Raw genomic sequence first — 14,329 nt, 5'->3', positions numbered from 1 at the left:
TTTCAATGAAAAAATTGAAAAACCAAAATCCAAACTCCAATTATGACGTCTCTCTCCCACTCACACATCAGAATGACCATTCTTATAGAGATAAATGGCTTTCACGTCTTAACCCGAAATGAAGTGGCTGGAGGAGGGAGAGGATAAATTCCAATTTTTTTTTTTTGAAGGTACTCCTTTGAACAGATCCAGTGGAGAGGGGATCGTTGAAGTCCATTCCTAAGGCATCTTAATGGGAATTTATTCCATTGTGATGTATATCAGAAAACCAAAATATTCAGTCCTAATGGACCAAAAAGGGGGGCACCCAAAGGAAGCATTTTACTTTCATTACATTAGTCATTAAACATTTAAGTACATCAACTTATTCATGAAGAAGATATTGATGGAAGTCGATGAATGCTCAATATATATGACAGATAAGAAAGATTCTAGTTTAACATTAACTTTGTTGATTTTGATAATCAGCTTCGAGGAAGAATGGAATAATTTTAAGGTTATAAAGGCAATGAATTTGGAAAATCACAAAAATGCCATCAGAAATTTATGTGACATGAAATCCCAAAAGATGAGTTCAAATTCAATTGTCCTCTGTTGAGAAACACCAATGACACCTATCTGGCTTCTTTCCAATCACCAAAGAAACCTAAGGAAAAGGCTAAGATATAAACATCAAACTAAGCCTTGCTCCCAACAAATTAGAGGTTAGCTACATAAACTTTTTTCCCCATTCCTTTCAGTTCACCGTTAGAGAATAGGAAGTTTAGAGAGAAAAATAATGATCTTCTGAGGCATGTATGGACATCACATGTGGTACACAATAACAACTGCCTTCTCCAGATGCTGCTAAATATTTGAGTAAACGTAGAAACATGAGAAAGGCCTTCAATCTTCAAAGTAGACAGAATTTTTTAATGGCATTTTTATGAGTCACTGACACAATGGAATATTAATGGTTCTTCATGTTGAAGTTTCAGATTGAAAAATAAATAACTAAACAAACATAAATTTCTCGCTGACAAGTTAATACCAAACAAAGCACATTGGCTCCAGCTATAAAATAAAAAGAAAAGAAAAGAAAATAGCAACAAAAATACAATAAGATTCTCATACAAAGCGAACAAGGCGGTAACATTGCCAAAAATTATGGCAGACGGAAATGAGTCTTCATCTTCAACTAGATTTCAAAACTACTCCTGCAGAAGTTACTGACAGAGCTGCTCGACAGCAGCAACAATTTGTGCTGGTTGAACCACAGTCCATTCCTCCAATGTCCCAGCATAAGGAGTCGGCACATCCTGTGAGGAGAGACAAACAATTGGTGCATCCAAATAATCGTGGAAATTCTCATTTATTGCTGCTGTAAGGCTGGCTCCAATGCCACCTGTCCGCATGCACTCTTCAACTATAAGCACCCGGTGAGTTTTCTTCACAGAATTTCCAATTGTATAGAGATCAAATGGTTTCAAAGACCTAATATCAATGACCTCAGGATCATAACCTTTGTTGACAAGAGTCTTGGCAGCTTGCATGACATGGTACCTCATCCGGGAGTATGTTAAGATTGTAATGTGTTCCCCAGGCCTCACCATCTCTGCCTCTTCCAGTGACAATACGTATTCTTCATCAGGAATTCTCTCCTTGAGGTTATAAAGAAGCACATGTTCGAAAAGGACAACAGGATTCTCACTACGGATGGCAGCCTTCATCAGACCCTTGGCATTGTAAACAGTTGAACAGGCGACCAGCTGGATTCCGGGAATTGACTGAAAATAAGACTCTAGCCTCTGCGAATGTTCAGCCCCGAGTTGGCGTCCAACCCCTCCTGGTCCTCGAATAACCGTTGGAATAGTGAACTGCCCACCTGAGGTGTAGTGTAACATGCCACAGTTATCAGAAATTTGGTTGAAAGCCAATAGAAGAAATCCCATGTTCATGCCCTCAATAACAGGTCTTAGACCAGTCATAGCAGCCCCTACACCCATGCCTGTAAAAGAATTTTCAGCAATTGGTGTATCGAGCACTCTGAGATCTCCATATTTCTCAGCAAGTCCCTTGGTGACCTTGTATGAACCTCCATAATGGCCAACATCTTCACCAAAGACACAAACCCTGGGATCTCTATCCATTTCTTCCTCTAGCCCTTCTCTAAGGGCTTCAAACAGCAAGAGCTCGTGCCTACACATGTAAAATAATTATCTAAGACTTTTCCGAGAATTCAATTATTCAGACTTAAGACACGTTACAAGACATGAGTGGTATTGTGCATTTTAGAAAACAATATACAAAGACCATATAAACGTGATTTTGCATGTCAGCTTAGTAAAGCTCATTTCTTACGTGTGCCATGCTTTCAATATAGCATAACATAACGTGTGGAGATTATACCAGTACACAGATTCCTCCACACTAAAACATTAATCTCCAAGACTTCATCTTCATAACAAAGCGATTACCAATTATTAATACTCACAGTTATAAGTATATGTTCACATTATCATAAAAAAAATTTTGATAAATAATCAAGTGTTTTATTAATTAAAAGGTAATACACAGGAAGTGTATTATACACTTAAACAAGAAATAAATGTCATGAAGTTAGGCAGCCCATCTATGGGACTAGAAGCTACAACACTAAACCAATTATAAAATGTCAAATAAAATAATTCTCTAAACTGTTCTAAAGTCTTCATCTGATCATCAAAACAGCGCCCGTTTCTTTCTCTCCACACGCACCAAACAATGCAACCTGAAATAAGATTCCAAACGAGTTTACTGTCCTTGTCACGAAACTTTCTCCTCCAAACCTTCAACAAATCTTCCATATGCCGTGGCATCACCCAATCCATACGTTGAGAAGCCAAAATATCATTCCACAGCAAACGGGCACCATCACAATGCAGGAACAAATAGTCAACCGTTTTCCCATCCTTTCTGCACATATGACACCAATTTGTAATATAAAACCCCCTCAACTGAAAATTGTCCGCCGTTAAAACTTGTCTTCTCACTACCGTCCATAGTAAAAATGCCACCCTTGGAGGCAGTTTACACTTCCATACCATCTTCCAAGGGAATAAATTCTCCGCAGATCCCAATAAGGATTTGAAATAAGTGCTAACTGAGAAAATGTCATTCCTTGTCGGCATCCACCTAATGCGGTCACACTCTCCAACCCTGATATGCACGTCATACAAAGAGGTCAATAGCACTATGTAATCATCCACTTCCCAATCTTGTAGTCCCCTCCCAAAAACAATGTTCCAACTGATGCTCCCGTTATGTGTATCTAATACATCATTCATCATAGCAGATGGCATCACGGCAATACGATACAAAGAAGGAAATCGCTCCCTTAACGGTTGATCAATACACCAACAGTCATCCCAAAAGCTGATAGTGTTGCCATTCCCCACACCGAAAGTCACTCTATTCCGGAAGTCACTCCACCCTCGTCGAATAAACTGCCATAAACTCACCCCGTAGGTACCACGGCTCTCAACTGAACACCATCCACCCTCCATCATGCCATATTTCTCTTCTATAATTTCTCTCCAGAAACTCTCCCTCTCCACCCCAAACCGCCATAATCACTTACCCAACAAGGCCTTATTAAACAATATAAGGCTCCTCATAAATAGAGAGCATTTTTAGTTTTGCTATACACTTTTTTTACCTATTAACAAAATAATCCTCATCACCGCACTATTGCCATCTCTAACGTCCTACTTTCAGGATTTCCTAGGTTACTGGCTCTTCTTGTGTCTGGTGACACCAACAGTAACAGTATGTCCTACCATAAACAAATAACTCTATTGAGCCGGATATGAAATTTTGTTCTAGAATCACTTGTTCAGGTTCTCGCACTTAGCAGTATCACCATTAGACATATGCACCAGCGAAAATGTTAGTGCAAGACATCACAAGTTCATAGAAATTTGGGCATTACGAAGGTACAGGCTACTTTGATGTTTGGAATGCATTTGATAAATGTGCCAACGTGTCCATCACAGAGTTGTCTTGGCCGTGCTAATTTAAAAACAATATAGATGGAAAAGTTGTATCTTCAAACCACAAGGCAAAAGTTTACTAGGCATCGACAAATGGTGCGGTAGGATTCACTATAATGTCAAATTTGAAATTGTAGTACAGTGTAATTATGTCTATTATTATTTCTTCATATCCTAGCCAATCCTTAAATTTGAATGCCACGGTCTAAATATTCCAATCAAAATGTCAAGCCTACAAGCAGAAAAACACAGATGGAAATACACTGCAGTAAGCATATTTATACAGTAAGAACTTTACCCAGGTTTTGAAGTTGCTGAAGCAGAACTCTCTGTCTGTGTCTGATAAATTCCACATATATCACAATAGAACAGAGTATTTTAGACATAAGAAAAAATTAAAAATTAAAAATTAAAACAATAAGAGGGTAAAAAGAAGACACTGACCGCAGTTGCTTTGGTAATAACCTTTCCTGGTTTGACAGAACCCAAAATCGACCTCGAACCAGATCTGATGACTGACGAAAACAACACAAAATTAAACACAGAAATAAATCAAATTTCAGAAACTGTGTTCCTTCAATATAATTTAGGTTCTTGTTATACAAACTAATTTGGGTTGTAAAACTAAGCTCAATAAAACAACATTTTCCTAGCCCATAAACCAAAAATTCCATCTTTTCATTGTTTCGACAATTCTTGGATCTTTACAAGAACATAAGACAATACATCCAAAACAAACAAACAAAAACCAAAAGAACATACAAAAAAAGAAAGAAAGAAAGAAACCTGGGAAAGATCGAATAGACGAAACAGAGGATTCATTATAGTGATCCGAGAAGGCAACTGAAGGTGATGCTACTCCGATTGCTTGCAGCATGGCAGCCATGTTTATACAATCAAAAACACCCTTCTCTACAGAACGTCCGTACGTAAAAGAGATGGAGAATGAGAAAAATAAAGGGCTTAGCTGAGAGAGATTAAATAGGGAAGGTATTAAGAAAAAATTGAAAATGGAGGGGGCGGAGATTGAGAGGGGAAAATGAGAAGGTGGCGATGAAACCAAAGAGGATCCATATTTTTGTTGTATTTATTATATTTTCTTGATTTTATTTAGGTTTAATGTGTCAATTCTCACGACTCACCAATTTGCCAACTAACTCTTCCAACATTTTGCACCAAATTAATGATTTTTTAACATCTTGTATACAAATTTGGTTTAGGTTTTTTTATAAATAAAATTCAATATCAGTTTATCTATATTCATTTATGTGATACCAAGCAACACATTCCCCCATTTGGAAATCTATAAACGATTTAAATTATAAATAAATAAAAATAAATGATAAATAAATGAATAGTACTTATGATTCATTCAAAATCTATGAATAAAATTAATTTATAACTTTCTAAACAACTTAAAATCATAAACCAAACAAAAACTTATAGAATGTTTGGTGGAAATTAAAATTAAATGTTTTATTAAATTGTCATAGAAGTTATTGAAATATGTAATTAAAAAATTGTAAAATCCATAAAAAATATAGTTAATACTGATTGTTTAATTTTGACTTAAAATTAAATTTTTAATCCAAACCAAACTTCCGCTTCGTATCTCTTTGTTTTCAAAAGCCATTATTCCTATCACGACGTCTCTTTTGTGCAGAGGCAACCCGCAACCCTAATGAAGTTAAATTTCCTAGTGCTATTTACTAGGAAAAACTTAATATTTTGACAAAAAGAAAAAGAGAGTTATAAAAATAAGTGACTAATTAATTACCAATGAAACTGCCATGATTGAATAAATATACTCCACGTATTATTACTTTTGGGAATAATATTTAATTTCAATAAATAAAAATAATGAAGGATCGATCCAAGATTGGACTAAAAAAAAAAAAATTTACAAAAAAACCAAAAAATAATTTTACTTGTAAAGAAGAAAATTTTAGCCTTATCGAATTGTAATGGGCCGAGGAACTTAAGCCAAGGAGGCCTGATAAACAATGGTTCAGACAAGATTCAAATTTTTGAACCACGAAACGCTCAATTTCCATTTCGGTTGTAGGTGTAACCAGCTTGCTAAAGTAATAGACTACTGCTACTTTGGCACAAAACTGATTTATTCTTATTAAAATGATGAGTTTGAAAAAAAAAATGTTTTTTGAAATGTTAAATATTTAACATTAAACTCGCTTCTAATATTTTAAAAATAGAAGAAAATAAAAATGACTTAAAAATACTGGCAACCAAAAATTCTGTGTCTTCACAGACTCAACTTCAAGGAAGACAACCTAAACTTTAATAACCTTAAAACAACAAAAGACGTTTCCAAGGAGAAAATGTGTACGCCCACAAAACAAAGAATGCTCTAAGCAAAATTTCAAAATCCTCGACCGATAACTATATTAGGTAGCTCCATCAATGCTCGACTAACTACATTTGCTCAAAGTCAACGTATCTAGGACACCAATAAGTCCCCGTCGCCAAAGTACTGCATAAAACCTGCATCAGGAACTCAAATGCCAAGAATAAGCCTTAGAAAAACAGTTGCCCATCATGCGCTGACATTATTATATGCAGTGCAGCAGAATAAGATCTAAGCCGAAGTGATTTTTTCTCAGAGGACGATTTTAATTTGAAGGGGAAAGCATATTACCATGAAAATATCAGCTGCAATATGAATTTAGTCTTCCTCCATGGGTACGTCTGGGATATCAAACCTATCTTCTTGTATCGTTTTGTTGACCACGGAAATTGGAGTCGGTAATAGGGAGTCAAGGAAACATAAGTTTAAAGAGAGAGATCAGGTTGATATAGCTAAAATCTTTAAGAAATAAGAGTAAATTGGAGATGAATGTGAAATAAGGCGAACTTTCCCCTGCTGAGTACTCCATGTTGTGTTTATATGAATCCTTGCTCACCACAGTACTAATGATTGGTGAAATTGGACAAGCATCAACTGAGAGAATTGTTACTGAGCATGTTTGGGAGTGCTTCAATTAAAATTTAAGTGATTAATGGATAATAAGCGGATGGTAATTGTGGACCTTGCAAAATGTGTGGGTACAATATTTGACCAGCTTAAATTATAATTTAAGCATTGCCAAGCATCCACATTTTCTCATATCATGCATTTGACCACATTACAGTTTTGTGTTTTCCCTTGATGTGTGTACATGAGAGGTGAAAGAACAGAATATCACATAAAATATTCATAGAAGTTGATTGTGAGGTACGTGATGCATATCCGAGCAACAAGAAAAGTGCCAATCAAAGTGAACAATAGAAAGGGGAACTAGCAAGATCAAGCAAAGCAATTAAAGACATAAACTCACATATCAAAGAATAAAAGGATATATATCGACATAAGGTCGTCCTTCTCCCCACGATTGCGGCTGTTATTTAATTCCCTTAATATTTCAGGAGTAACCTGCATTTGAGAAAAGAAATAACAACCAATAAGATCACAATTCACAAGCACCCGTCAAACTGAAACAATAGGTAACCGCAATTCGGCTGATTGACTTACTAATTTATGTCTTTGCCTTTCGACTAGAGTGTTGAGATAAGCTTTGTCCTCCTTTGTCAACTCATTTTTGTACCTACACCAAATTTATGAAGTCATGCAAGAGGAGATAGTGTACACAATAATCGATCTCACATATCATCTGATTATCGAAACAAAGAACAAATACGCATGTCGACGTCCAAAAGAAGCAGAGAATTGGAGAAATAAAACGAATTTAACAAGGAGAAATAACCTTTGAGCAAATGCAAGAAGTGACTGATGCCAGATCACAGGCATTATTCTGGAGTCCTCATAGAATCTCATAAAATGAGCAACCAGGGCATCCAATACACGATATGGCAATGCATATTTCTTCTCAATCAGTAGCTTTATAAAATAACTGCCGCGGAATACAAAAGGATACTATTAGTAAATTTCACCATGAAAAGGTCGGTAGAGAATATAAAATAAGCAAACCATTTCAAAATGATTCTATTCTAAATTCATTTGTTCATTTGACACTTATACCATTGCTTTTAACTAGTTATCATCATCTGAAGAATTAACAGTCTAACGCAACAATGTAAATTCGATAAATGAGCTGGAAAGTCAATTAAGTCATTTATTATTCTCCACCGAAAGTTCAAAATGCTTTAACTGAAAGGATTGAAGGAAATACAGAATGACATCGTTGAAAATATATATACCTTGTAGTGCCATAATACTCCATCTCTGCAAGCTTCATTAGTGCAACACTGCATGCCCATTAGAAACTGTGAGAAATCTCAAATAAGATAATAAATATAATATTACACACAAAGATATGCAGAAAACCAAGGGCTAGCTAAAAGATTAAGCAGTTATAGAAGTATCACTTAAGGATCCAAAAGATGTTTCATAAGCATGGTTTAAAAAAACTATTTGAGGCAAGTGCCTTGAATCCTGACTCACGTGAAGCTATCATAGAAGGCCAAAAAAACCCGCACCAAAAATGTCATTTTGTGAAGCAAACTAAGGAGTTTGCCCGTTTGCTTTAAAGTTTTCTAACATTTAATTATTTGTCTTAGATTTTTAAGCTATTTCTTTATATCTTAAAATGTTTGATCTTTTATTTAGCTTATTTAAAGGAGAATATATCGTTGCAATCAAAGGATGATGACAAAGAATGAGATAAACTTATAACAAGGATGCCAATAACAAAGTTAACGATTCCCTTCAAGAACATATTAGTAGTGATGATATTAAGAAATTTTGAGTTGTATCCACTTCTAGCAATAGATTACAAGTCTGACACATAATTACTATTTTTCTAGATCTATTTTATGTTCGTTTGCAAGTAAGACTTAATCTTGCTAATCAGTACATTGTGGATTGTTTGGGCGCCATTTTTATGTAAAAATGCATTTTGTGTGGTTGAAAAATAAGGAAAAGTTTTTTATTTACGTGTAATATTATTTCAATGAAGAATGTGTGGTTGAAAAGAAGAGAGAGAAAAATGCATTTTGAAAAAAATAGGTACCAAACGGGGCCCCCAAGTGTTTACAGATTCTTCTAGGGCGGTCTATACATTGGCTTGGTTGAAAAGACATGATACCTGGAATGAAGAGGAGGAATGGAAACCTTCTGAATAATGCTACCAACAATGACAGCTTCCCTCAAATTGCAAGTTCTTGACTGTAACAGAGGCAAAAAATATAAATATGCCTATCAGAAGTGCAGCAAGATTCAAACCATGGAATAGAATAAAAGAAGTAAGCAATGCATCTGAAATAGAATCCATCTTGACACTATATATAAACTCCTCGCATTTGCCACAGACATGAAGGAACCATAAGAAACTTGAAAGTCATTAGTCATGATTTTCTAATCACGTTGTGGATCAGAAATTGGCACTTATTTCTTGCATAGAAAGTAATAATGCAAATCCAAGCAGACTCAAGAAGAAAATCCCAAAGCAGTGTTGCAGACCAATGAATTACATAAAAAATATGAGTGCAAGACACTCTAACTTGCACAAGCATTCCTTGCTAAATGCTGCAGAAAATCAGCATAACTTATTCAGGAGCCACCAAACAGTAATAATCACATAAGGTGGTAGATTTTTCATACTCACTGTTTATTCCAGTTGCTTTGCACTGGTTCTTCTAGTCAAAATATAATGTACTCCAAGCGACAAATCTTATCTAAAATACCTTCCTCTAAGAGGAACTTATTACAAATATGGACAAACAAGGTAAGTCACGAGATGCAAAGCACGTTTGGGATTTAAACTAGCAAAATTTAGTATCTTATGCTAGAAGTTTTCTTCTAAGAGCTTGTTTGGGAGAGATTAAAATCTAATTCAATCTAAGTCAAAGTCAAACAATCAATATTAATCACATTTTTTATGGTCCCACAACTTTTCGAAGACACATTTCAAAAATTTCTATCACAATCTACTAAAAAATCTCATTTTAATCCCTACCAAACATACACTAAATATTTTCATCATAATGTTTTATACCTCACATAAAGGAAATAAGATCCCCTTATTGAAGGCAGCCGGTTTGTACAGAGCCTTTTTCAAAGATTGATACAAGGCAAAATGCAGCCGCTTATTCTTCCTGATGTCTTCTCTGACGCGTGGTAGTAAGACAAGTTTGTAGAAGCGTTCAACCTTCTTGACCCCCATATTAGAAGCAAAGATTCTTGTGGCTTGATACATTGCATTTGCAGACCATTTCTCAGGTTCAGTCAGGTATAAGACTTCCTCCCAAAGTTGTAGAGCAGGTATGTGTTTAAAAGCTTTTGGTATCTTGCCAAAAGTGTATTTGTTAAGTAGCTTGCCAACTCTGCATTATAATAGACCACCCAACATAAGTAGCCTTAGAAACAAGGATGACTCACACAAAAGGAAAAAAGAAAGGTCCACAACTAATATTAAGCAGAAGATAACTAATATACCCCTTGTACAACTCTATGATGGAGTCATCCAATCTGGGCATTGGTTGCTCTCCTAGAAAACAATAACAGAAAACAGAATTCAAAATTGTAAATAATATCAGTATTCTGCTCATCATACCCAACCATAAAGGATCAGAACGGTGTCAAACCGCTAAAATGACAGGCCATGTTTACAATCAAGCTTTTGAAAAAATGTGTAAATATATTAAATTCTTACAAAGATCATGCACCATCAGGAGTAGATGTAGCATAATCAGAGTGAGTAATTTTAAACTAATAATAGATCCCATAAATTTTTTAATATGATAATATTGCAAACAAAACCTTTAGAAACTTGGGAATCTTTTTCTTTGATTTTCTCAAGAATAACGTCAGCCAACGTGCGCTGAGGGCGATTTTCTTTAGACAGGAAGGCCTCCAGAAGCTTTTCATCCTCCTCATTTATTTGATCCTATGTTATTACCAAGAAAAAGCATAGTAAACAATGAATACAACAACACAAAAATCAAGTCCATAAAGAAAATAAATTCCACAGTTGTTCATGTCACTGGCCTCTCAATAGCCAAATCCCAACATTATGTTGTCGAAAACCTGGTATCATTTGTGTTGAGCATCCACTATCGAGGGTAACCAGGGGAAAATACGTACTACATAAGTATGAATGAGAAACTTAAACTGGTCAAAAAGAAAGAAACCCAAACCCTTCATTTAAGGTGGTATAGTAAATAGTCATACAAACTGAACATACTTGATTGTTGATTCATTTTCTCAATGCAAATTCAAGAATTCAAAAGATCCCATATCATCCTTTCTAAACCCCCAGGAAAATAACCAAAAATGTACAACATCCAAGAGAAAAATACATGTTGATTGGACATGTAAATCAGACATCCATATTTTAAGAAAGCAGAATTTGAAAATCATAACCATTAGCAGCAAATGAAATTGCAAGAAATAAGTAATTCAATAAAAATATGCTAAATTCCACAGAATATAAGGACATTCAGTAGAACAGTAGATTAAGCTTAGAATTTAGCTCCAACATCCAATTTGACAAGAAAGGGTATATCATCATTCTTAACATAGCTACCACCCCTTTGAATATTAACTAATATCACAAATATATTTTCTGCAATATCCACTTTGAGTTCAACACAACAACAAATCCACGGAAAGGGCCCCTGGACACTTATATGGTAAGGAAATGACTGTAGAACTAAAAATGCTCTTACCAATGAGAATGGTGACTTGAAAGACGTGGTAAATCAGAAACAGTTCCATAAAACTGTGTTCCCAATTTGAGGGTTTTGTTTTTATTACTCTTTATACAAAACATATTTAAACAACAAATTCAATAATTTTTTTATTTAGCATCCATTCCAAAGAAATTCAACAATTATGCATAACAAATTTCTCTTCACTAAAAAATCATATCCAATAATACAAACTAGAAATTCCACATTCAATTTCTGCAATGTATTACGGAGCAAAAATTGATCCTTTGAATAAGTATCATAGAAAAACTGCCTAACACACACACACACATAGTGAACTAAAAAAGCAGCACTAAGAAGAAAGAAAGAAGTCAAGAGAGAACCTCAAAATCCCATTGTCCAAATTGACTCTGCGTCTCGGAAAATCCTCCGAAATCATCAATATAGTCTTCCTCATAATCATCGTCTTTAATTCCATGCTCTTCGGAAAATACCAAATTACTAGGGTTCTGCTTCTCCTCTTCCTCTTGAATTTCCTTCTGCTGAGACAAGGCTTCCTTCAAAATCTTTGAGCTCATGCCCAAGGGCACTAGCTTCTGCTCAAGTTGATGGGGCTTGGGTGGCTTGGAGCGTTTTTTGTGGGAGACGGCGGAGAGAGACTTGGACTCATCTGCCAAGAACGGCTCTGGATTAGTTATTCTCGCACGTTTCTTTGTCATCGGTGTAAGCTGCGGCGGCGCGTGTGTAAAACCCTAGACTCTGGAACTTTGGAGCACAGAACGTCAGTTGGTAACTAGATTTTCTGTCCGGGCGAGGACTTATCCCTTATATGATTAGTAACTTATTTGGGAGTTATTTTTTGGCCAAAAAAATTAATTTTTTTATCGTTATTTTATTATTTTAATCGTCATATCTATGTGAATCTCACTTTTCTCGTATCAATCAAAAAATCAATTCTCAAAATCAGCTCAAACAAGTTCATAATTTTCATTTTATATGGGCCCAGGCCGCAAGTGCATGTTTGGCTTGAACTCAAAAATTTAATTATAAGTGAAGAAGTAAGTTGCTCATAAAAGGGAAATTTAACCCTGAACCAACGACAAAAATGAAAAAATGAAAGTGAGTAATATACAAATAAAAAGAAAAGAAAAGGTATTTTTAACAATTACTCTATTTAAACTTTATCATATCTATTTAAGTTTTTTCCAATGAATAAGGTAAACATATTCATCCTTCCAATTTATCCCAACACGACTCATAATTATCTTGCATTTTACAAGTAATTGTATCTTTCGATGGGTCGTCTTGAGGCACAAATTTTACATTGTTGATCATAATTGTCCCGATGGCTATCCAAAGAAACGGTATGCACATTTTTTTTTATTTTAAAATATAAAAATGTGTATATATTAGTCCGGTCCCAAAAAATTTTTACCGACACCCAATTTGAAATTTTAATTAACGTCGTTAGTTCACTTTACCAAATATGATAACTATTTGTATCGATGAATCGAGCTCAAAACACATAATATACACCAAAGGCAACTCGGGCCATTTATGAAAATATATAACTCCATCAGCATTCAAAGGCAAATCGTTTTCAACATATATATGGATTCTTAAATAAAATGAGCTTTTCTTGTAAACTTGAAATCTGTCGATTTCAAAGTCCGTCGTACATTTGATGCACATTTCTATAACCGAGCAGCTGGAAGAGCGCGAGGAGCATCCCACTCTGTCGCAATGTGGCTACGAGTAATCTCTTTAAGACAAGTGCAGCCACTCAATGCCATAGTCAGCTCAAACTCGTCTCGCAACATTTGGAGTACTTTTCTCACACCGGCTTCTCCTTCAGCTGCCAATGAGAAGACCACAGGTCGACCAATCTGAAAGACCACAAACAGAATTAGAGATTGAGTTCATGTCAACTGAATTTTTTTCGGGTTTTTGTACTTACAAAAATACCAGAGGCTCCTAGTGCTAATGCCTTGAAAACATCTGTTCCACGCCGTACCCCTCCATCCAAGAACACTGGCACTCGGCCTTGTGCAGCTTTCACGACCTGAAGTTGCATTATATCAGTAAGGATAACACGAATAGCAAACCAATCGACTCTTAAGAATGCATCCACATTTTTGCTTTGCGAATATGATATTTTCTTGGAGGAGAAGGTTACCTCTTCTAGAGCCATGATAGTAGAAGGGACATAATCAAGCTGGCGAGCACCATGATTAGATACGATAATACCAGCTGCTCCATTCTGAATAGCAAGCCGTGCTGTATAGAAGGGCACGTAAAAAGTCATTTCGCCATATACAAAAGAAACAAGAAGTTAAGAGAAAATGATTTCGACTTCTCTAGTTCTTACTGTCCTCGGCAGTGATTACACCCTTAACTAGGATCGGCATTGAAGTAATTGATTGGAGCCACTTCACATCCTGTCCAAGGTCAGGAAGAAACCATTATCACAGTCTGCTTTACAGCCTCAAGTGAATGTAAATGCTAGTAAAATTGTGTTCAACCTACATTTCTCTGGTGAGAGTGCGTAGGGATGTGCTTAAAGATAACACAAAAGTTACTTTTTGCGCATGATTTTGATTGAAAAGCTTGGCTTAACCAATTCGCGTTTCTTTATTATTTTGTAAAAAGAGCAA

At 35.5% G+C, this 14,329-nt stretch overlaps 3 protein-coding genes across 3 annotated transcripts; all 3 read right to left on the bottom strand.

Annotated features, from left to right (window-relative positions):
• Nucleotides 1-942: 942 nt before the first annotated feature.
• LOC111370874 (pyruvate dehydrogenase E1 component subunit beta-3, chloroplastic-like) lies at nt 943-5,093 on the bottom strand. Its single transcript, XM_022992774.1, has 4 exons — nt 4,797-5,093; nt 4,455-4,525; nt 4,309-4,349; nt 943-2,178 (listed from the first exon to the last, which is right to left on the bottom strand). The coding sequence occupies exons 1-4, from the start codon at nt 4,894-4,896 to the stop codon at nt 1,206-1,208; spliced, it is 1,185 nt and encodes a 394-aa protein (XP_022848542.1). The 5' UTR covers nt 4,897-5,093; the 3' UTR covers nt 943-1,205.
• A 1,129-nt stretch (nt 5,094-6,222) lies between these two features.
• On the bottom strand, nt 6,223-12,482 carry LOC111370873 (bystin). Its single transcript, XM_022992773.1, has 11 exons — nt 12,059-12,482; nt 10,786-10,912; nt 10,462-10,513; nt 10,022-10,349; nt 9,113-9,192; nt 8,226-8,273; nt 7,772-7,918; nt 7,540-7,612; nt 7,368-7,440; nt 6,667-6,773; nt 6,223-6,512 (listed from the first exon to the last, which is right to left on the bottom strand). Exons 1-10 carry the CDS (start codon nt 12,392-12,394, stop codon nt 6,694-6,696), a joined length of 1,344 nt encoding a protein of 447 aa, XP_022848541.1. The 5' UTR covers nt 12,395-12,482; the 3' UTR covers nt 6,223-6,512; nt 6,667-6,693.
• A 724-nt stretch (nt 12,483-13,206) lies between these two features.
• LOC111370872 (peroxisomal (S)-2-hydroxy-acid oxidase-like) lies at nt 13,207-14,154 on the bottom strand. The gene is made up of 4 exons (XM_022992772.1): nt 14,044-14,154; nt 13,852-13,952; nt 13,633-13,737; nt 13,207-13,561 (listed from the first exon to the last, which is right to left on the bottom strand). The coding sequence occupies exons 1-4, from the start codon at nt 14,081-14,083 to the stop codon at nt 13,370-13,372; spliced, it is 438 nt and encodes a 145-aa protein (XP_022848540.1). The 5' UTR covers nt 14,084-14,154; the 3' UTR covers nt 13,207-13,369.
• Between the last annotated feature and the right edge of the window lie 175 nt (nt 14,155-14,329).

This window comes from Olea europaea, chromosome 21, assembly GCF_002742605.1.
Source record: "Olea europaea var. sylvestris chromosome 21, O_europaea_v1, whole genome shotgun sequence".
Classification (NCBI taxonomy): Eukaryota; Viridiplantae; Streptophyta; class Magnoliopsida; order Lamiales; family Oleaceae; genus Olea; species Olea europaea.
This window is presented reverse-complemented; position numbering and strand designations above follow the sequence as displayed.

What these genes read in the sequence shown, in the direction of transcription:
- LOC111370874 (XM_022992774.1), bottom strand. Translation starts at nt 4,896, where the DNA reads ATGGCTGCCATGCTGCAAGCAATCGGAGTAGCATCACCTTCAGTTGCC. An exon ending in TTATTACCAAAGCAACTGCG is followed by an intron (nt 4,350 to 4,454) that starts GTCAGTGTCTTC and finishes GGAATTTATCAG; the next exon opens with ACACAGACAGAGAGTTCTGC. An exon ending in TCAGCAACTTCAAAACCTGG is followed by an intron (nt 2,179 to 4,308) that starts GTAAAGTTCTTA and finishes TTACATGTGTAG; the next exon opens with GCACGAGCTCTTGCTGTTTG.
- LOC111370872 (XM_022992772.1), bottom strand. Translation starts at nt 14,083, where the DNA reads ATGCCGATCCTAGTTAAGGGTGTAATCACTGCCGAGGACA. An exon ending in TGTAATCACTGCCGAGGACA is followed by an intron (nt 13,953 to 14,043) that starts GTAAGAACTAGA and finishes CCTTCTATACAG; the next exon opens with CACGGCTTGCTATTCAGAAT. An exon ending in CTATCATGGCTCTAGAAGAG is followed by an intron (nt 13,738 to 13,851) that starts GTAACCTTCTCC and finishes ATGCAACTTCAG; the next exon opens with GTCGTGAAAGCTGCACAAGG.
- LOC111370873 (XM_022992773.1), bottom strand. Translation starts at nt 12,394, where the DNA reads ATGACAAAGAAACGTGCGAGAATAACTAATCCAGAGCCGTTCTTGGCA. An exon ending in TTGGACAATGGGATTTTGAG is followed by an intron (nt 10,913 to 12,058) that starts GTTCTCTCTTGA and finishes GTAATAACATAG; the next exon opens with GATCAAATAAATGAGGAGGA. An exon ending in ATCATAGAGTTGTACAAGGG is followed by an intron (nt 10,350 to 10,461) that starts GTATATTAGTTA and finishes ATTATAATGCAG; the next exon opens with AGTTGGCAAGCTACTTAACA.